At 45.3% G+C, this 26072-nt stretch overlaps 3 protein-coding genes across 7 annotated transcripts in view; all 3 read right to left on the minus strand.

Annotated features, from left to right (window-relative positions):
• Window positions 1-208: 208 nt before the first annotated feature.
• Window positions 209-5663, minus strand: HSPB6 (heat shock protein family B (small) member 6). Its single transcript, XM_081334841.1, has 3 exons — window positions 5374-5663; window positions 3475-3597; window positions 209-1618 (listed from the first exon to the last, which is right to left on the minus strand). The coding sequence occupies exons 1-3, from the start codon at window positions 5566-5568 to the stop codon at window positions 1427-1429; spliced, it is 510 nt and encodes a 169-aa protein (XP_081190967.1). The 5' UTR covers window positions 5569-5663; the 3' UTR covers window positions 209-1426.
• Window positions 5664-16177: 10514 nt separating this feature from the next.
• On the minus strand, window positions 16178-20732 carry PSENEN (presenilin enhancer, gamma-secretase subunit). Its single transcript, XM_081334946.1, has 3 exons — window positions 20497-20732; window positions 16922-17026; window positions 16178-16542 (listed from the first exon to the last, which is right to left on the minus strand). The coding sequence occupies exons 1-3, from the start codon at window positions 20555-20557 to the stop codon at window positions 16403-16405; spliced, it is 306 nt and encodes a 101-aa protein (XP_081191072.1). The 5' UTR covers window positions 20558-20732; the 3' UTR covers window positions 16178-16402.
• Window positions 20733-23465: 2733 nt separating this feature from the next.
• KMT2B (lysine methyltransferase 2B) overlaps window positions 23466-26072 on the minus strand; it is a 63227-nt gene continuing 60620 nt past the window's right edge. For all 5 annotated transcript variants that reach the window (XM_081334253.1, XM_081334256.1, XM_081334254.1 and 2 more), the window contains 3 exons: window positions 25803-25886; window positions 25111-25240; window positions 23466-24385 (listed from right to left, as the gene is read on the minus strand). In XM_081334253.1, coding sequence (XP_081190379.1) covers window positions 24110-24385; window positions 25111-25240; window positions 25803-25886 — 490 coding nt within the window. In that variant the 3' untranslated portion in view covers window positions 23466-24109. The remainder of the gene's footprint in view (window positions 24386-25110; window positions 25241-25802; window positions 25887-26072) is intronic.

Consider the following 26072-nt stretch of genomic DNA (forward strand, 5'->3'; position numbering starts at 1 on the left):
AATATCAAGACCAAGCTAATGACAACAGGTGTATCAACCAGCCTTAATTATTGAAATAGCTGGTAGACCCAACACCAACTTGATGGAATATCAACAATCCATCAAGCTGGGCAGGTCAAGCATCACTATTTCTGTGTGCTGCTTATATTCAACATCCTTTCACTGATAACAGACAATCATTATTTAGCAGAGAAATTGTGAAATGAAATGTGCATGATAATTTATTCTGTAATTATAGTCTCAGGTTAGACACTCGAGTAGCAAGAATGACAAGAGTCTAAAAACAAACTTCTCCCAAAACTGTTAACCTTATTCAACTTTAACAGATCCACCTGTTTCACCCAGTCAATAATAGTTGCATTGCAATGTAGCATTTAAAAATGTATTTCTGCTGTAGAATGGATACCATAATAATAATAATAATAAAAAAAAACAGGTAACCAGATCAGTTTCTCTACTTTTCAAAAGCTAAGCAATGGTCAAGGCTTGGAAAGTGCTTTGGTGAGAGAACACAAGGAAATATCTGGGTTATATGGTAGAGTGGAAGTTGGGGGGAAAAACAAACCAGAAGACAAACCACTTCCAGGGCTTTCCAAACTTGGCAACTTTTAAGACTTCTGGACTTCAACTTGAGTCCACAAGTCTTAAATCTGCCAAGTTTGGAGACCCCGGCTGTAATCCATAATGTTTCTCTTTGCTGTGCACACATGTCCCTGAAATGAACTACTTAAGCTCAGGAGACTCTTACCGGTAATTAGATTTGATCCATATAAACTGCATAGCAACTTGGTTAATTTCTCGTGCCACCTTGCAGTCCAAGCACAGCTAATTTAGTGCAGGGACACCTCATTTCATAGCTCAAATTCTAGCAGCAAGTAGCGAACCTTCCCGGCCTTTTTGAAAAGCCTACTTTCTCTGTAATATCCCACACAGGTCTAGAACATCAAACATTCATCTTTCCAACCACATTCACACCCCACAGCAACTTCACTTCAAGCTGCATGGGCAATTGCGCTCCATTCCATTCCCCTAAAGATAGGATAATAGCTTCACGTTTATTGGCAAGTATCCCTCAGGCAACGTTTGGCTCTTAAGCAAAAAGCACTTTATTGCAAATGGGTATTTATACAAGGAAGTCATTTCAACATGAAGAGTGGTACAGAGTAAGCCTGCAAAGGAAGAAAGATGGTTCTAGTCGGAAGAAGAAAATGGCACTCTTCTCCGGTAGGTGGACTGAAATTTTACGACAACGGTCTCTTTGCTGTCAGCATCCCAGCAGCACTTAGCAAGGTAGGAAAGGAACGTCACTTCCTTAAAGGCTTAAGTGTGAACAACCTTGTACCTACAAGCAAGGGGAGTCCAAGCTCACAATGCTGATATCTAATAGGGGGGAAACATATGAAAAATCCTGGGCCAGGCTGCCTCTCTATTTTCCAGTGACAGCTGGCTTCTCTTGACGAGTGATGGGAATGCTCCGTTCCAATGCAGGGGTTTTGGTGGGGGCAGTGATGGAGAGCACCCCCTCTGGAGACAAAGCGGAGGTGATAGCTCCTGGATCGACCCCCTTGGGGATCATGTAGCGACGGTGGAACTCACGGGAGACGTAGCCGTGTTCGTCCTGTAAGAACAGAGCAACACAAGACAAATGAATGGCGAAACAGGGAAGAGATGGCCCGATACTACAGGTAGCTCCTTGACTTACAACCACAACAGAGCCCAAAACTTCTGTTGCTAAGAGAGACAGTCAGGTGAATTTTGCCCCATTTTACAACCTTTCCTGCCCCAGTTGTTAAGTATCTGCATGTTCATAAACATTTTGCTTTGGGAGGTAATAATAATAAAAAAGTTGGAAGGGACCTTGGAGGTCATCTAGTCCATCCCCCTGTTCAGGCAGGAAACCCTATACCATTTCAGACGAATGTCTATCCAGTCTCTTCTTAAAAACTTCCAGTGTCGGAGCATCCACCGCTTCTGGAGGCAGGTTGTTCCACTGGTTAATTGTTCTAACTGTCAGGAAGTTTCTCCTTAGTTCTAGCTTGCTTCTCTCCTTGATTGCTTTTCATCTGTTGCTTCTTGAGTCATTGCAGTTGTTAAGTTGGTAACATGTTGGTTATTAAGCAAATCTGTCTTCCCCATCGATTTTGCTTGTCCAACCTTTGCAAAATGATCCTGGGACACTGCAACCGTCATAAATATGAAGCAGTTGCCAAGCAGCCAGATTTTTGATCACATGACCATGGGGATGCTGCAGCAGTCATTAAGTGTGGAAAAATGGTCATAAGTCACTTTTCTGGGTAACGTCACTGAGTGAACTGTTGTAAATCAAGGACTACCTATACAGGGCAATCTTTTGACATGCAAAGTTTTCAGGCTTTTGCAATCAGACCTTTCCTGACCCACCTTTTCGAATTAAAGCATCTTAAAAAACAACAACTCTTGCTACAAAGAACATTTTCATCACTATCTTTATTGACTCAACTCCCACATGGTTCCTCACGCCATCCCTAGGCATCATCAGAAAACAAAAAGAACGCTTCCAGTATTGTAGAGTTTTGTTCAGATGTTGGGTCCACCTGGTTCCAGGTGGGACAAGCAAGAAGCAGATTGGAAAAAAGAACAAACTTGTTACTTTCCTTCAGGGAAGTGGGGATTTTGTAAAAGGCCAAAGTCACCAAAGTAGCCCTTTTGCAAATCTACAAATTATATATAGTTGATATTTCAGGAAAGCATCCAAAAGAGCTCCCCAAAATTTAAATATTCCGCTGGTGCCAAAAGCAACAAATTTTTAACCCAAACTGGGTTGTGTCACAGCTGTAATGCATCCTTTGTCTTTAACTGCAAAATAGGCAAAAATAAGGTCTGTGGTTCAACATATTGGAAAAATCAAGGCATCACATTAAGTCATCAGGTTTAAATGTCCGAATGCAGATTAGATGAATATAGATAGTCCTTGACTTACAATAGTTTGTTTAGTGACCATTCAAAATGACAACAGCACTGGAAAAAGTGACTTATGACGGTTTTCACACTTACTGACATTACAACAGTCCCATGGTCATGTGATCAAAATCAGACACTTGGCAACTGACTCGTACTTATGACGGTCGCAGTGTCCTGGGGTCATGTGATCATTTTTTGCGACCTTCTGACAAGCAAAGTCAATGGGGAAGCCGGATTCACTTAACAACCATGTTACAACTACGGAAATTTTAGGCTCAATTGTATGTTGAAGACTACCTGTATATAAATTGTAGCTTATTAACCCAAGGCTAGGATTAAGCAGTTTGTGTAAGATCCACCTTTTCACATCATCCTAAACACATCTTTGTGTGAAAATGCTGAGCGATGCAAATTCAGTTTGAGTTCCAGGTTAAACACACAGGTTTCAAAAATTCAGCTTTAAATTATTTTCCCCCCCACCTCAATCTCATCTTTTAACAATGTAAACTGCAGAAGGCCTAAAAAGCTACGTACCGGACGTTCCTCATGTTTGGCATGTACTTCAATGTAGTCGCCTACCACCTTCACATTTATCTCTTCCGGTGAAAAGTGCTTGACATCCAGTAGGACAGAGAACTTATCCTTGTCCAGTTTCATCTGGAAACAGTAGGTGGGGGGAAGTGAGTGAGAAACTAGCAACTTTTCTGAATCTAGCAGAAAATATTTGCTGGGGTAATTCAGCAGACGCATACCATAAAACTGCATTGGTTTGAGCCAAGAGTGTCCAGCCTTGGCAAATTTAAGACCTGTGGACTTCAACTCCTAAAATTCCCCATGGCTGGCTCAGTTGAAGTTCATAGGTCTTAAAAGTTGCCAAGGTTGGACATGCCTGTTTTAAGGCATTTCCACTGGAAACAGTTTCCATCCATCGTTTAATCACAATCAGAAGCAACTTTATGTCTATACACACACACACACACACACACACTTTCATGTTTATAAATTCGTGGCTCTTTTACACCTGAAAGCTACCAGGACAGGTTTGAGGTCAGAGTTCCACAAAATCATATCTGAATCCTATTTCTCATCATTCCCAGCAACAGGCAGAATGCAAGATTTTTCCCTATCATTCACAAGGAAATCCAGCATTAGAAGAGTAGAAAACATGAGTGTGCAAGTGACTCGTAGGTGCGCAGATTACAAGCATGCAGCAGCTGCAGGGCATCTGTTTCTCTACAACAGCCAATCAGAAACCAACCGCTAGGTTATATAGGGTGGGACCATGGTCTATGCCGCTAGGCAACAGCCATCCCTGCCTCTCTTGCTACAATCCAGATGTTAAAAGTCCAAGTCTTTGAAATTAGAAAATGATTTACAAATGGAGTTTGTAAGAGTTTCCACAACTCTGATCACCAAATTTCTGCATCAATTGGGGCACCCAGTTATTTGCATTTGCCAATTCATCCTGCAGAAACAAGTAACAATGTTACTTGAATGGCTTCCCCAGGCTGCTTTCTGGCTTTAAAAGTTGGGCATGGATGCCTTGAAACTAATCTAAGGGCCTCCTCACTGCCTTAATCACGTTCAGTCATGGAAAGAAGGCAAGAAGTCAAACTCCAGGGTAAGACTAGATGCTCTGCACCCCAAGGGTTCCCCACAGTAGGATTTTTGAAGAAGAAAAAAGATAATAGTTTTAACAGGAACATCTTCCATCCTTCTCCAGAAAAAAAGCATTGTGAATGTAACAAGCAGGTGAATTTGCAGAGTGCACCAAGCCATAGTTTACAGAAGAAACTGCAGCTGGCCAAGTTCTTGCAATCCATAAACCTTATCCAATGACTGACAAGCCACCATAGGTGTTTTGACTTCACACAAGCCAAATTGGCTCCTCGTTGACTTCACAAGCCAAGTCGCAATCCAACCAAGGAACAGCTTCCTCTCGTTCCCGGCTGGCTTTCTAGTCAAGGGAGCTAAGGCAAGGGCAGGCAGCCATCCAACAGGATAGTGTTTCTTCTGCGCCTTTAGGGCGGGTGTATGCCAGGCTTCTGGCCCGGAGGGCAACTGGGCTGGCATTGTCCTTTCAGCTCGGGCAGGGAAAAGAACGTTACCATAATAGGTAGCGGACTCTCCCATTCCGCTTGGCAATCTTTCCGTGATTCTCCCCCCCCCCACCCCGCTCCCTTTCACTCATCGGCCCAGACCTTTTCACCCCTTCGGCTGCTAGATGCGCGCAGCCCCATTCCCACGGCGCCCTCGGCACGCGAGTCCACGGCCAGCGGAGAGCCAACAAACAAACACACACACGCACACCCCCGACGCAAGCCCTGTCTCAGCACCTCCAGCCGATTCCCCAAGACCTTCCCAACCTCGAAGAGACCCTACAGTTGCCCCCCCCGCCGCCCCCCCTCCCCAAGGCTCGGGCGCGGCGCTCACCTCCGAGAGCCCGGTCTCCGGCATGCTGGGCATCTGCATGGGTGGGAAGCGCATGTAATACGGGCAGAGGGTGGCCGAGAGCAGGTCGGTCTCCATCAGCCCCTCTCCGAACCTCTGGTCGAAAAGGCGAGGCGGGAAGAGCGACGGGAAGCCCATGGGCCGGCGGAACCAGGGGTGCTGGATGGCGATGTCCATGGCGCAGGAAGGTAGGAAGAAGAAGCAGCAGCTCAGCAATACCGACCCAGCGAGCCTTGACTGCAGCGCGAGACGCAGACGGAGAGCCGCGCCTGGGCGGTCCCTTTTATAGCCGCTGCCGCCGCCGCCGCCGGTCCGCCCACCCCCGTCTTGGAACAAGCTGGAAGGTTTTCGGTTCTTCCGGACCCAGCGCGTCGCCTCGGTCGGTGGAGTTCAGCCCCCGCCGCGAGAAAGCCGATCGTCTGGAAGCAGCAGCAGCAGAGCCGGGACTCCTCCGAGTCCAAAAAGAGAGTTGGGGTGGCGGTGGCAGCTGTTCCAGCTGTGTGTGTGTGTTGTTTTTTTTTTTTTTTTTGCCTTTCTCTGGCTCGGTGCGAGAGTTTGGTAGTGTGATCGCAAGCGGACACGGGGAAAGTTGGTCGGTGCATGGGACAGGCTGTTTGCAAGCCGGGATTGGAAAAAAGGGGTCGTTCTTTTTTCTTTTTTTCTTCCCCCTCCCCCCCCCAGCTCATTTCAGACGTTATTTTATGCACGGGGAACAGGCCAAATAAGCACCCGCGAAAAAAGAGCGAGCCTTGCCCTTTTAAGAGAGATTTTGAAGAGAAGCGCGGTTCCGGACTGCGAAGAGGGGACGGCCGCTAGGAGGCAGCAGGTGGTTATGTTGCCATCTGGAGGCCATCCGGGGTACTACAACACAAATCTGATAATAGTCGTAGTCGCCGTAACTTGATACTCCGTTGCTCTTCGACAGGTGGATCAGCGTCAAGAGACGGCTGCGACTCGGCCTTTTGCAGGATGATTTTATCATTTCTTTAAAACAGCTTTTCTTAAAGGAGAGCATCACCAAAATGACCAGCTGTGGTCGTAATATAATGTTGTTGTTAGTTGCGAAGTCGTGTCCGACCCATCGCGACCCTATGGACAACGTTCCTCCAGGCCTTCCTGTCATCCACCATCCTCCGGAGTCCATTCAAGCTCACACCCACTGCTTCAGTGACTCCATCCAGCCACCTCATTCTCTGTCCCCTTCTTCTATTGCCCTCAATCTTTCCCAGCATTAGGCTCTTCTCCAGTGAGTCCTTCCTTCTCATTAGATGGCCAAAGTATTTGAGTTTTAGCTTCAGGATCTGGCCTTCTAAAGAGCAGTCAGGGTTGATCTCCTCTAGGACTGACCGGTTTGATCGCCTTGCAGTCCAAGGGACTCGCAGGAGTCTTCTCCAGCACCAGAGTTCAAAGGCTTCAATTCTTTGGCGTTCAGCCTTTCTTATGGTCCAGCTTTCACTGCCATACATTGCAACTGGGAAGACCATAGCCTTGACTATACGCACTTTTGTTGACAGGGTGATGTCTCTGCTTTTTAGTGTGCTGTCTAGATTTGCCATGGCTTTCCTCCCCAGGAGCAAGCGTCTTTTAATTTCTTGGCTACAGTCCCCATCTGCAGTGATCTTGGAGCCCAGGAAAATAAAATCTGTCACTACCTCCATTTCTTCCCCATCTATTTGCCAGGAATTGAGAGGGCCAGATGCCATGATCTTGGTTTTCTTAATGTTTAGTTTCAACCCAAGTTTTGCACTCTCCTTCTTCACTCGCAACAAGAGGCTCTTTAGTTCCTCTTCACTTTCTGCCATTAGAGTGGTGTCATCTGCATATCTTAGGTTGTTGATGTTTCTTCCGGCAATCTTAATTCCAACTTTTGATTCATCTAGCCCTGCCTTTCTCATGATGTGCTCTGCATATAAATTAAATAGGCAAGGCGACAGTATACAGCCTTGCCGGACTCCTTTCCCAATTTTGAACCAATCAGTGGTTCCGTGTCCAGTTCTCACTGTTGCTTCTTGGCCCGCATATAGGTTTCTCAAAAGACAAATAAGATGGTCTGGTATAATATAATAATATAATAATAAACTTTTATTGTCAAAGCATAACATGTGTACATTGAGATTAGCTGAGCCTCCCCCCCTCTCTCCCCCCAACACACAGTGACAACAAACCCTCCATCCTACCACACCATGTGAACCAACTACACAACACACCGGCCTCCCAAGTCAATTCTGCATAAGATTATGTCCTATTTAAAAGCCTAACAGCCCACGGATAAAAGCTATTTTTTAGCCTGTTGGTATGGCTAGCTATATTCCTATATCTCCTACCGGATGGGAGGAGAGTAAAGAGATACCGTCCAGGGTGTGAGTCATCCCTGAGAATCTTCCTCACTCTTCCAAGGCAATGAGCAACGAGTCATCCAGTGGTGTCAGGGAACAGCCCACAATGTCTTGTGCTGTGCTCACTACCCTCTGTAATACTTTCCTGTCTGCGGCTGTCAGACCAGCATACCAAACCACAATACCATACGAGAGGACGCTCTCTATAGTAGACCGGTAAAAGAGGGTCATACAATATGCCCATCCTAACACTTTTCAAGGTTTGCACAAATGGGCCTCACCTGGCAATTCCAGGAAAGAGAAGGTTTTCTGTTGTGGCACTTGTCCTGTGGGACATCATTTTTCTCCCCCCACCCACCCATTGGCCTTCTTCTGACTGACCACCCAGAAAGCCCTTAAAATCTGTTTTTGTCATCAAGCCTGGGGATCTCATGGACTGTGCAGAGGCTGCCAAGTGATACCATTGTTTCTAAGTGTTGGAAATTTTCCTGTGACTCCTGTGTCTTTTCTTCTATTTATAGTTTTTAATTGCATTTTTATGGTTTTGTTTTCAAATTATTTTGATTGTTTGGTTTTTGTTATTTTAACTGTGTGCGCCACCCAAAGTCACAGGGCTAAATTATAAGCTTCGTAAATAATCAAACTAGCCCAGAGTTCAGGCAGCGTACTCATCTACACCTAAACTAATCAAGGTTAACATTGGCCAGTTTTAGCATATCCTAATACAGTGGGTAATTCTGGAACTAGGTTAAGCGTACTATGTGTACCCAACCAGTGCCTGTAATGCAGAAAAGTCAAGACTGTGTAATAAATTATTTTGGTATGGAAAGTGTTTTCATTCTAAGTTTTTATTGATGAAACATTTTACAGCAAAGGTGTCCAACCTTGGCTACTTTAAGACTTGTGGACTTCAACTCCCAGAATTCTCCAGCCAACATGGCTGGCTGTGGAATTCTGGGAGTTAACATCCAGAAATCTTAAAGTAGGCAAGGTTGGACACCCCTGCTACGTATTAAGCTTTATATAACAACACAAACCACTAAACCAAAAAGGAATAAAATGGGAGCAACACGCTCAAGACCTGCTTGAGCAAGAGGTTGGACTAGAACAAAGGTAGGCAACCTTGGCTCTTTTATGACTTGTGGACTTCAACTCCCAGAATTCCTGAGCCAGCTGGCTCAGGAATTCTGGGAGTTGAAGTCCACGAGTCATAAAAAAGCCAAGGTTGCCTACCCTTGGAGTAGAAGACCTCCAAGTCCCTTCCAACTGTTACAAAAAAAAGTGGGCTTCCTGCAACTAAGTAACACGGTGACACACACTGACAACCATTTTAAGAAACAAGGTCACCGCATAACAACTCCTTGTTAAAGCAAAAGTTTGCGTTTACTTTAGGGAAATAGTGCCACATTCTCCCCAAGCCTACCTTCTCCAACAACAGTACAAGAAGCCAGATGGCTCTCAGGGAGTACATTCACCCCCCCAACTTGATGTGTTCCAGATGTGTTATTCCCCCTTGCCTCAGTCAGAATGACCTGTGATTCTGAGTGGTAGGACTGGAGGACCAAGATAAGAACAATTGTTCTCAAGATGAAGCCCAAATCACAGTGTGTTTCGCTGCTGGCAAGGGAAAATACTTGCTCACACAACTTTTGCTTGATCAAAGAGATCTCATAGCCGGCTTAATTAGCAACTTCAGCAGTTTCTGTGCAGAGGGTGGTGATGTAGACACCCTTGGAAGTAGTATCAGAAAACAGGACCTACCTGGGAGATGAATATGGGGAGGCTTGCTGGAAACAAGTAAGTATGTCTGCCATATTGTTTTCATTTAAACCCTGCACGTCAATACAGACCTGGCTCATACATGTTAATTTACCACCTATCTTTATACAGTGATTAACCATTTCAAAAATAGACCTAGTAGAAGCACTAAGAACATGTGTCAGTTTGGATGAATGTTATTTTATTACTTTTGCTCATAGCTTAGCCTTAGCATGTTATATTGGCCTGACCCAATGGGTTAATTTAGTAAAAATATACTCAGCAGCTAACCTTAGCAGGCTGAATGAGAGCAATTTATATTTTGAGATTCTGAATCATGTCAAGCCCGCATTCAAACTCCTCCGAAGCAATTTAATTCTGTTTTTCTTTTTCTTTTTTTAATCCAAAGGAATATAACTCAGCTCAAGGATGCATAAAGCCAGCCGAGACTGCATGGTTGGGTTCACCCAACATTGGTTATGTGCCGTCAAATTGGTGTTGACTCTTAGCAACCACATAACTGCTCAGTTTACATTGCTGTGTATATGGCAAAGCCAGGCAGTTGATTAATTCAGTACTGTAAACCATTGTTAACTGAATAAACATGTTTTGCAAACTCCATGGCTAAAGCTGTGTAGCTTCCTAAATCTGGCTAAAATGAGTTTGGATAGTTTATGATATTGTGAGTTTTATGGATGCTTAGGGTTTTTTTACTATATGATTTTATTATTTATTTATTTATTTATTAATTCGGTTTATATACCGCCCTACTCCCAAAGGACTCAGGGCGGTTTACAAGGCAAAATTTAAAAACAATATAAAATTAAAATTAAATTAAGTCTAGCCGCAAAAAATTAAAATCACAATTTAAAAACATTAAACCCCTCAGTCCAGACCAGATAGCTCAAAGAGCCTACAATTTTGCCTACAATTTTCTCTGCTTTCTCTCTCCAAATAGTGAGATCAGTGTTCAATAGCAACAGCAGAGACTCCAGAGTACACAAGGAGAGACTGTAAAGTCCGTTTGCTCATCTTTCCACTACAGATAGTCCTCAACTTATGACTATTTATTTAACAACTGTTCAAAGTTATGACAGCGCTGCAACCATTGCAAATACATGCCAGTTGCCAAGTGCCCAAATTTGGATCACATGACTATGCGGATGTTGTGGCAGTTATAATTTTGAGGACCAGTCATAAATCACTTTTTTTCAGTGCCATTATAACTTCAAATACTTGCTAAATTAAGGGTGGTAAGTTGAGGACTATCCATATAGTATCCCCATCGTTGATTTTCCAGGCCAGGGAAAATGTTTGGTCTAAATCTCTACAGCGACATGCCTATAAAATAATACAATCTTGATATAATTGGGGGGGGAAGCTCTACAACAATTCCACTCTTTCTCAAACTGCACAATTTTGTCATGTTCTCATCCTAAATCTGTTAGAGCATGTCATGAAGCAATTTCCCACAGGTCAAGCCACATGGGGCTGATACTGTTCTGCCCAGCCCTGGAGCAAACAGCTTTCTTAAACTGCCAAGCAAGCAATCCTTGTACAGGTTTTTAAAGCTCTGAAAGAGGAACACACCTGGATGAATTTTTAATTTACGCTTTCGTGCAAAAGCCTGCTTTCTTTGTGCCAAGGCATTTACCGTTCTAACATGCTAAGAACAAATTACAATGCTAAGTAGTAAGCCTTCTGAGCTGATTTCTCTAGTCCTTCCCTCTACTGTCTTTCCTCAGGGCCTCCAGTCTATTGCAGTGGTTCTCAACCTCAGCAACTTAAAAGATGGAGGAATTCAACTCCCAGAATTCCTCAGTGATTTCTGCAAGTTGAAGTCCACCCATCTTCAAGTTGTTGAGGTTAAGAAACGCTGATCCACCTAAAAGAGGAAGACTCTATCACACACACTTTCTATTGCAATAGTCCCTTAGCCGAGAATCCTCAAATTTGGGGGACTTTGCAGACATTGAGTGATTTATGACTGATTGCATGACCCTTTTGCTATGGTCATTAAGCAGATCACTGCAATCATTAACCAAATCCATCTTCTCTGATTTGAAGCCTCCTGGGAACTTGCAAATGGTGATCACATGATCCTGCAACCGTTGTAAATACATGGTGGTTGTCAAGCACCAAAATTTTGATCATGTCACTACCAGGATGCTGCAATAATCATCACTTTTTTTTCAGTGCTGCAGTCCTTTGAATGGTTATTAAATGAATTGTCATAAGTCAAGGACTATCTGTACTTCACAGGATTATTGTGGGAGGAAATGTCTACACTTAACCAGCAATTAGTAAATAACAACAAAAAATACCCGGTATATGTCTGATTTTTATTATACATTTTTCCCCATCTATTTAAGAGTTTCCACTGAAACCCCTCCCACCAAATTATTGATCTTCCACATTCTTACTTAATTTGCAGCACTTCCAAGCAAATACAAAGACATTCCATTTAAATTCAAATTTCGACCATGTGATGGAGTAACTGAAAGCATTAAACCTATTTTATTACACTGACCACTATACCACACCCTTGCCATGAAGCATAACCCCCCACCTAATTAAATATCTTGGTCATTCAGTTTTATTTTCAGATTCAAATAGTTCTATTTCCTTAAAAGTGGCCAGGTGTTTTTAGGTGATAGGAGAAATGTGCAACAGATGGCCTGATTGATCTGTTTACAGTGCCTAATTGGTTAATCAATATCAGTTTTCTGTATGTAAGGTGCTTTATGGACTGGTCATTGACTGCGGTCATTTTTATTGTCATCCAGAATTATGTACCACCGTTGCCTTCAGTTTTAGAAGAAAATGAAGCAGAAGTATAATTTGCCGTCGCTCTGGGTTGAAACTACCTCTTTGATTTACCAGAAGTTTAATTGCTGGCATTGCTGGTTAAAACTGAGAAATGTTTCTACTTCAAAGCTCACCAGGTACCTCAGTTTGACCCATTTATGGTGAAGTATAAATCACATTACAGAACTAGTCAAGCACACTATATTGCCCAATTGTCAGTGGATAATATTACATTGGATGAGTCATGTATTCAAATCCTCCATCTTTGAGACGTTATGGCAAATCGGTGCTGAGTCTCTCTTCTTCACAATGGGAATAATGCCAAATAATGGCCTACATCAGAAATACCCGCACATCCAGGCAATGTCCTTCCCGCAACATTTTCCCTCACATGGGGTGAGAGGGCAGAGGATAAAGAATTAAGCTCTTGCCTAGCAATCAAAAAATTCCTGTTTAACTTCTGAAACATCGCACAAAGCTTCAAAATTCTGCACAGGCTACAGATTCCTGAAAATTTCGGCATCAGCATAAATGCTCATAGCCGCTTCTAGCATTTGCAAAAATCAAGCAGATTCAAAATACTAGGGAAGCTTCTGAGTTCCATTCACTCCCAACAGGATTGAAGAACACCCCGTTTTGGTTAGAGCTGTTTCGCTGAGGATCACTGTGAGGAAATAGTTGTCTTAAAAGAGCATGCTAAAAAACTGAAAGGGCATCCAAGATTCCAGGGTAATCAAGGTTTTAGATTAATAATCTCAGCTTTGTCTGAAGGGTATCTGTACTATATTAACCTGGTCTCGGAGGATCATTTGTGTTTTGCAGAGGTTTCTGCACTATGTTTGCTTGGACGGATGTGGGACACAGCCCAGGCATGCTGTTTTGCTGTTGCCTGCAGCAGATACGATCATTGTTGAATTGATAAAGGAAGCCTTGTGCCACCATAAAGATAGCCACACTGTGCTAAAAAAAGTAACACAATCCCCATATTGCTTTCATGAAAATAAGGACACACCCATATCTAGCAAAAGGAGAAAATCATATCGTGCCAAAATTTGTGACACAACTGTATCCACTCTGCTGCTTCTCTCACAAGCTCTTTTCAGCTCCAAAAATTAAACTCAGATTATAGCTATCCTGGTCCTAATTTTGCATTGGCAGAAGCTGCCCATTTTTGTGATTTTTATGAACCACTTCATTTGGTAGATTGGAAGAAGGAGTGAAAATCAGAGTGTCTCTAGCTCCGTTGCCTTTGGCTTGCCAACACACGTTATGGGTTTAAAAAGGACACGCCAGGGAGATTTGTGGCGTGACAGGAAAGCAAATTTTGTTTGCAGCTCCTATAACTCTAGCCATCTGCCAAATCGGAACCATTTTTCTGAAGTTGTGTCATTTGGCTCTACTTAAAACCACCAAACGTGCACAAACCTGAAGGCCACCGTCTAGGCTAGGGCAAAAAGTATTGCCCTTTGCCAACACAACATCCAATTTTCGATCCCTTAAGCGGGTATGAGCAAGTGAAACCCACAAACCTACGTAAGGCTGTCAGAAGTAATTAGTTGTGGATTTTCCAGTCGCTTCCAATCACAACTGCAAGGTATCAGCAGCAGAATTCTCTACCGCCCTGAGGCAGAAGAGACGTGGAATGCATAGTGAAAGTGGTAAAACAGGCTCAATGTAATTTTTATAAAGCAGAAGCCCACCAAAGATATTATCTGCCCTGAGTCTTGCCCTCCTGTTACATATAACTATCACCAAAGACAGCAGTTGCTGGCCTAGAAACCAAGAGACTGAGTTCTGGGCCTGCTTTAAAGCATGAAAACCAGCTTTGCACCAAATGTCTATGGAGATTCTCAGTCATCCAGGTCATGGTTGTCCCAAAGGTGTTTTTGCAAGAGGCAACTGGACTTCTTTTTACTTGAAAATAGAATAGAGCTGGAAGGGACCTTGGAGGTCTTCTAGTCCAGCCCCCTGCTCAAGCAGGGGGACCTATACCAGGGGTAGGGAACCTTGGCTCTTTTATGACTTGTGGACTTCAATACCCAGAATTCCTGAACCAGTCATAAAAGAACCAAGGTTCCATACCCCTGACCTATACCATCTCTGACAAGTGACTGTCTAGCCTCTTCTTAGCTTATTCTTATAAGCCTTCTTCTTGTAATCTTATATATGATTTATATTTCGCTTCCCAACCAAGAACATGAACGGAAAAAGCTTCTTGGATGAGAAGCAAAACGTCTTCAAGGAAAAACAAAGGAAGTCCAGTTGTCTCATGAAAAAGCACCTTTGGGATAGCTTTGGGCCAGTCCCTCTGACTCAGCCCAACTCACCTCACAGGATTGTTATGGTAAGGAAAACAGGGGGGAGGAGTATTAGATATGTTTCACCTCAGAAAGAGATTTTTTAAAAATCCCACCTGCATTCATACAACTTGTGAATCATGCATAACCTTATCCTTTGTTAGACTTTTTAAACTGCTTAGCCCAGGGGTAGGCAACCTTGGCTCTTTTATGACTTGTGGACTTCAACTCCCAGAATTCCTGAGCCAGCATGGCTGACTCAGGAATTCTGGGAGTTGAAGTCCACGAGTCATAAAAGAGCCAAGGTTGCCTACCCCTGGGTATGGTATGAACCCAAGCCAGGTTAATTTATCCAGAAAGTGGGATAATTCAATAATCAATCATTCAATTTTGCAATCATAAAACACTGAATTATCAATTATACCGTGAGAACACTACTTGACGGTGGCTTTTTCCATTCTGGCACCTTCCAAAGAGGTCAGCTTTCAATCCCTAGCTAGCATGGAAATGGAGCTATATACTCAGTGAGATGATATACAGATAGCCCTTGACTTATGACCACTAAAGGTAAAGGTAAAGGTTCCCCCGCACATGTGTGCTAGTCGTTTCCGACTCTAGGGGCCGGTGCTCATCTCCGTTTCATAGCCGAAGAGCCAGCGCTTGTCCGAGGACATCTCCGTGGTCATGTGGCCGGCATGACTAGACGCCAAAGGCGCACGGAACGCTGTTACCTTCCCACCGTAGTGGTCCCTATTTTTCTACTTGCATTTTTTACATGCTTTCGAACTGCTAGGTGGGCAGAAGCTGGGACGAGTAACAGGCGCTCACTCTGCTACGCGGCACTCGGGATTCGACCCGCCAAACTGCCGACCTTCCGATCGACAAGCTCAGCGTCCTAACCCACTGAGCCACCGCGTCCCTTATGACCACTACTGAACCCAAAATTTCTCTTGCTAAGTGAGACAGTTATGTTTTGCCCCGTTTTATGACATTTCTTGTCATAGTGGCTAAGCGAATCACTGCAGTTGTTAAAAGTTAGTAACACGATTGTTAAGTGAATCTGGCTTCCCCATTGACTTTGCTTCTCAGAAGGCTGCAAAAGGGGGAAAAATCATATGATCGTGGGACACTGCAACCGTCATAAATACAATTCAGTTGCCAAGAGTCCAAAGTTTGATCACATGACCACGAGGATGCTGGAACGGTCATAAGAGTGAAACGTGATATAAGTCCTTCTTTTCAGTGCCATTGTAACTTTGAACAGTACCTAAATAAATGGTTGTAAGTCGAGGTCTATCTGTGTTGATAAATATTTTACTTAAAAAAACAAACAAACGAATCATGGACCAAAGTAGTTCAGAAAGCAAACTTTTCAAGTCTCGGTCTGTTCAGAACCATTCAGCATTGAGCAGAGCCCTTTGGATCTACATTCTCCTCACATGCAACTCCATGACAAGAATGCCACCAAAGAAGAAACAAGAAATTCAAGGTTCATGCACTAACCAGACACCTGTTTTGAAAAAAAAAGAGGTTTCACCCCACACCACCTATCCCTTCCTCACAACACCATCACGCTGGAGGCCAACAGGAAGAGATCACCATATCTTTATTGATCATCTCTTGTAGTCAAGGAGAGCTGAAGTTGATGATCCAGGGGACCACAGAGAAGAGGTGGCCCCACCAGAGTTTACCACAGTATATCCCAACCTGGATTCTGTGAAAAGGAGATATTAGGAAAAAAAAATTAGCCTGGTGGCTATTCAAGGAGTCCAACAGTAAAATGCAAAGCTCCATGTTGAGGACGAAGGTGTATCAGGGGACGCCCAATGGAATGGTGAAGGAAAGATAGTCGCCAAGTTCACCCCACTCGGCCCGGCGTGCCTGGAAGATGCAGATCCATGTTGTGAGCACAATCACCCAGAAAAGGAGGCCTAAGGCTGACCGCTGGACATCTGTGAAGAGGTAGAAAGAAATGACCAGGAAATAATTAAGTATTCCTTTTTTTTCTCCTTCAATGCTTTTTCTCCCCTCCCAGCTCATCAAGAACCGAGTGCCGGTCAGGGCTGTTGCCTTAAGACATGCTGTACACCAAAGGTCCCCAAGCTTTTGGGCACCAGGGACCAGTTACATGGAGAGAGGTTTTTCCATGGATCGGAGAGTGCATGCGTGGTTTTGTGTGCTACCTGCATCCTGCGGATGAGGCTTTGCTTGTTTGTGCGGACCGGTTGCTGGCATGCCCTGGCCCGGTACTGGTCCACGGACCAGGGGGTTGGGGACCCCTGCTGTACACACTAGAATCTCCTCCCGCCCCTCCCCCCATGGGAAACTCACAGCGCTTGATCTGAAGCTGCTCAGTGTAGGCTGGTGCAAAAAAGGCCTCTCGGAAAAACCAGATAACGTTCACCAGCCACAGGAAAGGGAGCAGAGCAAAGCCACCTAAAGAGATGGGAGAAAGATATTATCTTACATGCCTGGAAGAATTTTCTTCAAGGGATGGTGCGGGAAAAAAAGAGATTTTCACAAGGGCTTCATGAACAGAAAAGTAAATTTGTCCCAATTGGTTTTCCTCTTCACAAACTCAAGTTCAGAAAGAAAGTAAAAAGATTGTTTGAATCACAAATCCTTGTTTTCAGTGGATTATATTTGCCGATACCTGCACTCCTTAATCCCTAAAGTTTAGATCTGTTCTCCTCAACCATGTCCCTCCCAATTCCACATTTTCACCACTACAATGCATGGAGGTAGATGATCTGCACACAGCTCTCCATGGACACTCAAGGCTGAAATTGACTGCAACTGTTTTCTTGCTACGCCCTCTTATAATGTTTTTTTGGTCCACTGCCCAAAAATTGAGAGTGAATAAGGAAGCCTAAAATGATTCTTGCAAGTTTGGTAAAGGGGCAATGAGCTAGAAAACAGGATATCCTATGATCCAGTCCTTATTTAGGAACAAGTGCCCACTGAGGGGCTTTGAGCCAGTTTCTCTCAGCCCAACCTACCTCACAGGATTGCTGTTTCAGGGAAAATAGGGGGCAGGAACATTAAGAACCGAACAGATATGAAGAGCAGGAAAACAATCCCATAAACAACCAGTCAAAATTTAAGTTTGTTTCCCTACCTGGAAGCAATGTGTAGATCACATCGTGACTGGCTGTGAGCAGAGGGCATACATGGGTCCAGTATCTGATTTTTTATATATATATAAACAATGCTGCACTTCAATGGTTAGATGGCCTAGACCAGGGGTGGGCAACCTCGGCTCTTTTATGACTCATGGATCTCAACTCCCAGAATTCCTGAGTCAGCATAACTGACTCAGGAATTCTGGGAGTTGAGATCCATGAGTCATAAAAGAGCCAAGGTTGCCTACCCCTGGCCTAGACACTGATATTTAGACATAGATCTTTTTGACATTTATATTTTATTGGCTTCTACTAATCTAGTTGAAATATTATACTTACCTTGCTAGCCCATGTACGGTATGCCATACGCTAAATAAATAATAAACCTGCTAAATCCCTGCAGTCTTTTCAAACAGTAAATTATATTTTAGAGCAGTGTTTATCAAGCTAGGCAACTTTTAAGGTGTGTGGACTTCAACACCCAGAATCTCCCAGCCAGCCACGATGAATATATTTTCCTTGAGCCGGCCCAGTGTTTTTCAAACATGGCCACTTACAAGTGGCATGGACTTCAACTCCCAGAATCCCCCCAGCCAGCCACGATGAATATATTTTCCTTGAGCCGGCCCAGTGTTTTTTAAACATGGGCCACTTACAAGTGGCATGGACTTCAACTCCCAGAATCCCCCCAGCCAGCCACGATGAATATATTTTCCTTGAGCCGGCCCAGTGTTTTTTAAACATGGGCCACTTACAAGTGGCATGGACTTCAACTCCCAGAATCCCCCCAGCCAGCCACGATGAATATATTTTCCTTGAGCCGGCCCAGTGTTTTTTAAACATGGGCCACTTACAAGTGGCATGGACTTCAACTCCCAGAATCCCCCCAGCCAGCCACGATGAATATATTTTCCTTGAGCCGGCCCAGTGTTTTTCAAACATGGCCACTTACAAGTGGCATGGACTTCAACTCCCAGAATCCCCCCAGCCAGCCACGATGAATATATTTTCCTTGAGCCGGCCCAGTGTTTTTCAAACATGGCCACTTACAAGTGGCATGGACTTCAACTCCCAGAATCCCCCCAGCCAGCCACGATGAATATATTTTCCTTGAGCCGGCCCAGTGTTTTTCAAACATGGCCACTTACAAGTGGCATGGACTTCAACTCCCAGAATCCCCCCAGCCAGCCACGATGAATATATTTTCCTTGAGCCGGCCCAGTGTTTTTCAAACATGGCCACTTACAAGTGGCATGGACTTCAACTCCCAGAATCCCCCCAGCCAGCCACGATGAATATATTTTCCTTGAGCCGGCCCAGTGTTTTTCAAACATGGCCACTTACAAGTGGCATGGACTTCAACTCCCAGAATCCCCCCAGCCAGCCACGATGAATATATTTTCCTTGAGCCGGCCCAGTGTTTTTCAAACATGGCCACTTACAAGTGGCATGGACTTCAACTCCCAGAATCCCCCCAGCCAGCCACGATGAATATATTTTCCTTGAGCCGGCCCAGTGTTTTTCAAACATGGCCACTTACAAGTGGCATGGACTTCAACTCCCAGAATCCCCCCAGCCAGCCACGATGAATATATTTTCCTTGAGCCGGCCCAGTGTTTTTCAAACATGGCCACTTACAAGTGGCATGGACTTCAACTCCCAGAATCCCCCCAGCCAGCCACGATGAATATATTTTCCTTGAGCCGGCCCAGTGTTTTTCAAACATGGCCACTTACAAGTGGCATGGACTTCAACTCCCAGAATCCCCCCAGCCAGCCACGATGAATATATTTTCCTTGAGCCGGCCCAGTGTTTTTCAAACATGGCCACTTACAAGTGGCATGGACTTCAACTCCCAGAATCCCCCCAGCCAGCCACGATGAATATATTTTCCTTGAGCCGGCCCAGTGTTTTTCAAACATGGCCACTTACAAGTGGCATGGACTTCAACTCCCAGAATCCCCCCAGCCAGCCACGATGAATATATTTTCCTTGAGCCGGCCCAGTGTTTTTCAAACATGGCCACTTACAAGTGGCATGGACTTCAACTCCCAGAATCCCCCCAGCCAGCCACGATGAATATATTTTCCTTGAGCCGGCCCAGTGTTTTTCAAACATGGCCACTTACAAGTGGCATGGACTTCAACTCCCAGAATCCCCCCAGCCAGCCACGATGAATATATTTTCCTTGAGCCGGCCCAGTGTTTTTCAAACATGGCCACTTACAAGTGGCATGGACTTCAACTCCCAGAATCCCCCCAGCCAGCCACGATGAATATATTTTCCTTGAGCCGGCCCAGTGTTTTTTAAACATGGGCCACTTACAAGTGGCATGGACTTCAACTCCCAGAATCCCCCCAGCCAGCCATGATGAATATATTTTCCTTGAGCCGGCCCAGTGTTTTTCAAACATGGCCACTTACAAGTGGCATGGACTTCAACTCCCAGAATCCCCCCAGCCAGCCACGATGAATATATTTTCCTTGAGCCGGCCCAGTGTTTTTCAAACATGGCCACTTACAAGTGGCATGGACTTCAACTCCCAGAATCCCCGCAGCCAGCCTCTTAAAAGTTGCCCAGCTGGAGAGCCACTGACCCACTTCCGCTTGAGCACCTTGCCTACTGACCCCAGTCCTGTTCCCCAACCCCACCCCACCCCACCCATCCCCCGGGCGCCCTGCGGAGACCTGGGGCTGCCTTCAAGGGGCTGCGGGGTCTCCCCGAGGCCGCATCTCTCCCCCAGCCCCCAATCGGGCTGCGCTGGACCCGCCAGCAGCGGCTCACCCAGGTAGTATTTGCGGCAGAGGTTTAGCTTCTCTTCGTTGGAGACGCGCTCCAGGTTCATGGTGCCCACGGCTGGCGGCCCCTCCCAGCCCCGCGGCAGGAAAGGAAAGGAAAGCCCGCGCTGGAGACGGAGCGGGGCTCGAGGGGGACCCAACCCGCGTCGCTCCGCTCTCTTCCGACGCCCGCCCGAAGGAGACACCCCCCCACCCCGCTCCTCCTCTCCCTCCCGGCGCAGCTGCTTCCTGGCCGAAAGCTCCGCCCCGCCCTTCCCCCGCCGCCAGGAACTCTGGGAACGGTAGTCCGCCAGATGCTTGGAAAGGGCCAAACGGGAGCTAGGAAGAGAGGGAAAGCGGACACCGGGCGCGGGGCTGACAGCCAGGGTCATCTGAACTCGTCTGTTGGAATGCGCGTTTTCTGGGCTGGCACAACACGTGGGAACAGAAGGGAGCCGCGACGCGCAGTCTCCCCCCCCCCCCGTGCAAAAGCCCAAGCCGGGTTTAAAACGAACATAGCCGCCCCTTGGTTTGGAATGGATCAGAGGAAGCGTGTTGGGTCAAAAGAGATAGAGGCGCACAGTCCCTGTGAATGGCCTAAAGCAGGGGTAGGCAACCTTGGCTCTTTTAGGACTCGTGGACTTCAACTCCCAGAATTCCTGAGCCAGCTGTGCTGGCTCAGGAATTCTGGGAGTTGAAGTCCACGAGTCCTAAAAGAGCCAAGGTTGCCTACCCCTGGCCTAAAGTGATCCCGCAGGTCGCTTTGGACTACAACTCCTCTTTTTGGTTAGGTGTTTTGTTCTTTTTAACTACTTGTGGTTGATAGGACTTGTAATGCGAAGGAGACGCGGCACCCGGTTGTCTTCTCTCGCTCGCAGAAAGCAGGGAAGCCAATCTGCAGCTCACCCCGAGGAAAATAAAGCTACTAACCGTCGCTCGATGTCACAATTAGGCAAAAGCAAATCCCAAGACATTAAAAAAAGAAGCCTGTTGTTGGAATGTCCCTTTTATTGTTGTTGTTGTTGTTATTTATTCCGGACCCAGCCGAAATCCTCTGCGATTCTACAACTTTGCAAAAATCTACTTTTTGAAACCTACAGGGCGAAATCACACCTACCCCGCAGCATGCTGGGATTTTATTTCTCGTCGGAGAAGAGGATGCCGGAAGTTGTGGTTCTTTTGAAAGGGGGTCACGTGCGGAACTATCTCTCTCTCTCTCTCTCTCTCCCTTCGCCCCCCGCCGCCCTTTTCTCTGAGGGTGGCCCGCAGCGGTGTTTTAAAGCAGTTTATCAAACTGGGTATTTTTTTTTTAACGATATGTGGACTTCAACTCCAATTATTCCCCAGCCAGCAGCAGGATTCTGGGGAATTGGGAAGTCCATACATCTCAAAACTTGCCTAATTTGAAAAATACTGGTGTAACTCCAAATTACAGAGCAATTTGCCTGGGTCGGTGGCCCCCAACCTTTTGGGCACCAAAGACCATTTCTGTGGAGAGAGGTTTTCTTGTGGACTGGAGTGTGTGTGGTTTTGTGTGTTGCCTGCATCCCGTGGATGGGGCTTTGCTTGTTTGTGCAGCCCGGTTGCTGGCATGCCACGGACCGGTGCCGGTCCACGGACCAGGGGTTGGGGACCCCTGGCGTAGGTGACCTCATCCAAATGAAGTAAAATTTCCAGCTCATTTTACATCCCTGCAGGGAAAGTTTGTTACATGAGCGTCTGCAAGAGTCCAAATGCTGACCTGTGCAACGACACCACAAATGCTGCCATAAGTGTTTTTCCGGGGGCAAAGGCAGTTACGTCAGTGCAACAACTTGGGGACTTGTGTTTGCTATTTGGATAGCAAGATGCAATGAGGATATTTATGTGATGTTGCCGTACACGTGGTAATTGCACTGGGCATGGTTCTGGACGCTGTTGTTTTGCCGTTTTTTCCAGGTTGTTTTTTTTTTCATCGTCCCTCTCTGCGCCTTGCCTCTGCTAATTCTGAACAGCAGGCCTGAACCTTTGACTCCAGATGTTGTCACACAAGGGCTGCTAGTTGGGATGAGTTTTAGCCTCGCAATACATTCCGAACTTGCGAAAGACGGGAGTACCTCAGGCGCAGCCAATCTTGGCAACTTTTGAAACTTGTGGACTCCCAGAATTTCCAGCCAACTATTAGAAAAGATATGCCCCTAAGTTCACAAGTAAGGTGGAAATGCCAGCCCATTGTTTGGAAGTACAACTCTATGGCACTGAGCTTGTATGGCTTGCAGTATCTGAATTCTTTAAAATCCTGGCTCATTGTTCTGAGGTGTGGTTTTTTTGTTTTTTTTAGGGGAAACAAAACCTAGAGAAGCCAATTCAAGCAATGGCCTGGTCAGCTGCATTTAGTGGAAGGAGGGCAATAAGAACTTTCAGGCAGCAATTATATTGAGGCTCTCTTGAGAAAATTCAATAGGTAATCCTCGACTTACAACTGATCGCTTATCAACTGTACAAAGCTACAACAGACCCCCAAAAAGCTTCTTGTGGATTTGAAGTTCCACATCCATGTCCCTCTTCTGCAGTCACATGACTGCATTTTGGGCACTTGGCAACCAGCCCACACCTACAGCACAGCCTTTGCAGTGTCCCGCAGTTACATGACTATAATTTATAATGTTTTTGCCAGAAACTGGTGTTTACTTCTGTTTTCTGGCAAAAAACAACAACACGCCCCATAGGGAACAATGGGTTCACTTTTAACGACCACAGCAAAAAAAGGTTGTAAAATAGAGCATGGTACACACTTTACAACCATCACTGTAAACAGCAGGTTCAATTGTCGCAAGTTGAGAACCTGTATCCTCAATTCGGTTATAACCAAGGGAAGTTCGTTAAATCACAGAACTGCGACTGTCCTTCTCTGGAGGGGTTTGGTTCTACACTTACAGAAAACACATTCCCCTTCATCACAAAATTTAAAGCAACCGAAGCCATGAGGACGCAATCTTGTGTCAAAATTGCTTTTTATTTAAAATTATACCAACAAGAATCCAACCCTTTCCCGTCTGAGTTGACTGAGCATCTTAAATAAAAAAGTGCATAGAAAATAAACAGGTTTAGAAATTTGTACAACTATTTACATCCTCCTGGGTTTGATGTATTTTTTTCTTCTTCTTTAAAACAGAGGATCATCTTGGAGGAAGGAGAAAAACCACAAAATTTAAAAGTACAAAATAAAAGATTGTTCTCGCCCCACAGGATTGGGGAGGTGGAGGGGGGAGGGAAGAGGAGGAAGGGAAAGAGGTCTGTGAAGCAGAAGGGCACAAATAAGAGGTGATTCTTCCCACATTTGCCCTGGATCTCTGCGTCTCATAATTTCAAGCCAAAAAAAAAGAGGGCCGAGCTGCGGCTAAGAGCTTTCCCTCATCACCCATAACAGTGGCATCCCTGATGCTCTTTGGAGATGATTGAGGCCCTTGGAGTCACACGCTTCAAGGAATTAAAGGGATGAGTCAGCAATGCAGCAGCCCACCAAAAAGGTTATGCCATGATTAAGCTCCCTTCCATCCACTTGGCACGGCCTTCGACTGACACCGGGAAGAGGCCGGGCAAGCATTATGGATCTGGAAAGCCAAGTGAGGGACCAGTCTCTAATTGAGGAAACGACGGCAGCGTTTGGCTCCACAATTGCAAGGGAGTTTGCTGCCGGCATCTTCAAAGGGGAATTTGTAGTCGTAGGTCAGCTCTTCACCCCGGAAGATGCGGCGCAGGGCGAAAATGACAATATGCTTCTGGCCTTCGACATGGATGACACGGGAGTAGCAGTTGGGCTCACAGGAGTGGTTGATGAAGCGGGCAGCGTTGCCGTGCATGGTGGCATCCACCACATCAAAGTCATCAATGCGGAACATGTAGCATCCAATGCCCTGCAAGGAAAAGAGAGTTAAGAGGGGCCCCAGTGGAGAATCCACGGAGCTCAGGGTTGAGTTGTTGGATTCATGGCGGTGGAGAATTTGGTGCCCTGGTCCTCATGGAGGAGGAGAAAAGTTGGAAATGAGTTCCACTCCATGTTCCAGAATGAAAAGAAAATTTGGTGAACCACAAGCTTGCAGTGATAAAGTTATCTATCTGTGACTCAGCCTTCCATCCTTCTGAAGCTGGTAAAATGAGGACCCAGATTGTTAGGGGCAATTTGCTGACTCTGTAAACTGCTTAAGAGAGGGCTGTAAAGCACTGTGAAATGGTATATAAGTCAAAGTGCTATTACTAAGTGCTATCTAACTCAATAAGAAAATGCCCACAGGAAGAGAAACATGCTCAGAGGACATCAAGAACCCAACAGAGCTAAGAGGAGAACAAGCTGGCACCATGTCTATGAAGATCTTCAGTCATCCAGGTCACGGTTGTCCCAAAGGTGCTTTTTCAAGAGGCAAGTGGACTTTCTTTGTCTCTTCCTTGAAGATATTTTGCTTCTCATCCAAGAAGCTTCTTCAGTTCAGAACTGAAGACACTCCTTGGGATGAGAAGTGAAACATCTTCAGGAAACAAAGTCTAGTTGGGAAACAAAGCACCTTTGGGACAAGCTGGCAACCATGGTAATTCCTTCCCAGCGTGCACCTCTTTCCTTTACCCTTCCTTCCATCAGCATTACCTTGCTGTCGTAGTACTTTTCACGCTTATCCGTGAGCACCGAACGGATGACAATGCCGGAGTACTCAATCACCATCTCGCCCGCGTCAATGTTGCGCTTGCAGAACAGGCCCCGCCCATGGATGGCTGACCTAAAATGGAGAGGACATCTGAGAGGTGAAAACTAAGGGGGATACGAATTAGCCCAGGAAGATGGCAGGAGCTTTGCTTTCTGAAATCCTGAAACAAACACAGAACACAGCTTTGCCTACTACACCTTGTCTGGAGGACTTAAAACGTTTGACTGGTGATTTCGAGGCTAAAATATAGGAAGAACGGTTGCAGGAATTGGGTGTGTCTAGTTTAATGAAAAGAAGGACTAGGGGGGACATGACAGCAGTGTTCCAATATCTCAGGGGCTGACACAAAGAAGAGGCAGTCTAGCTATTCACCAAAACACCTGAAGGCAGGACAAGAAGCAACGGATGGAAACTAGTCAAGCAGAAAAGCAACCTAGAACTAAGGAGAAATTTCCTGACAGAACAGTTAATCAGTGGAACAACCTGGCTCCAGAAATTGTGGTCGCTCCAATACTGGAGGTTTTTAAGAAGAGACTGTTCAACCATTTGACTGAAATGGTATAGGATTTCCTGCTTGAGCAGGGGGTTGGACTAGAAGACCTCCACGGTCCCTTCCAATTCTCTGAAGTATTACCTGTACACTCCCACAGCCTCTTTGGAAGTTTTCTTCAGGTGCCGAAACCTCATAGCCATGGGTAGCTCCAAGCTGGTGGCCCGCCTAAGAAATAATAGATCAGATCAGATCCAAAACAGCATATGATTGCTCTTTCATAGGATCTTATGAACAGGCACAAGATTTTGGTAGGAAATGTTCATACCCCCTTTTTTTACCAGCAATACTTTGGTACAGATGTGACAGAAAGATTATTATTAGTTAAGTCTTATTGGCTAAAGAAAAAGCACA

Source organism: Vipera berus (genome assembly GCF_964194415.1).
Source record: "Vipera berus genome assembly, chromosome: 9".
NCBI classification, from domain to species: Eukaryota; Metazoa; Chordata; class Lepidosauria; order Squamata; family Viperidae; genus Vipera; species Vipera berus.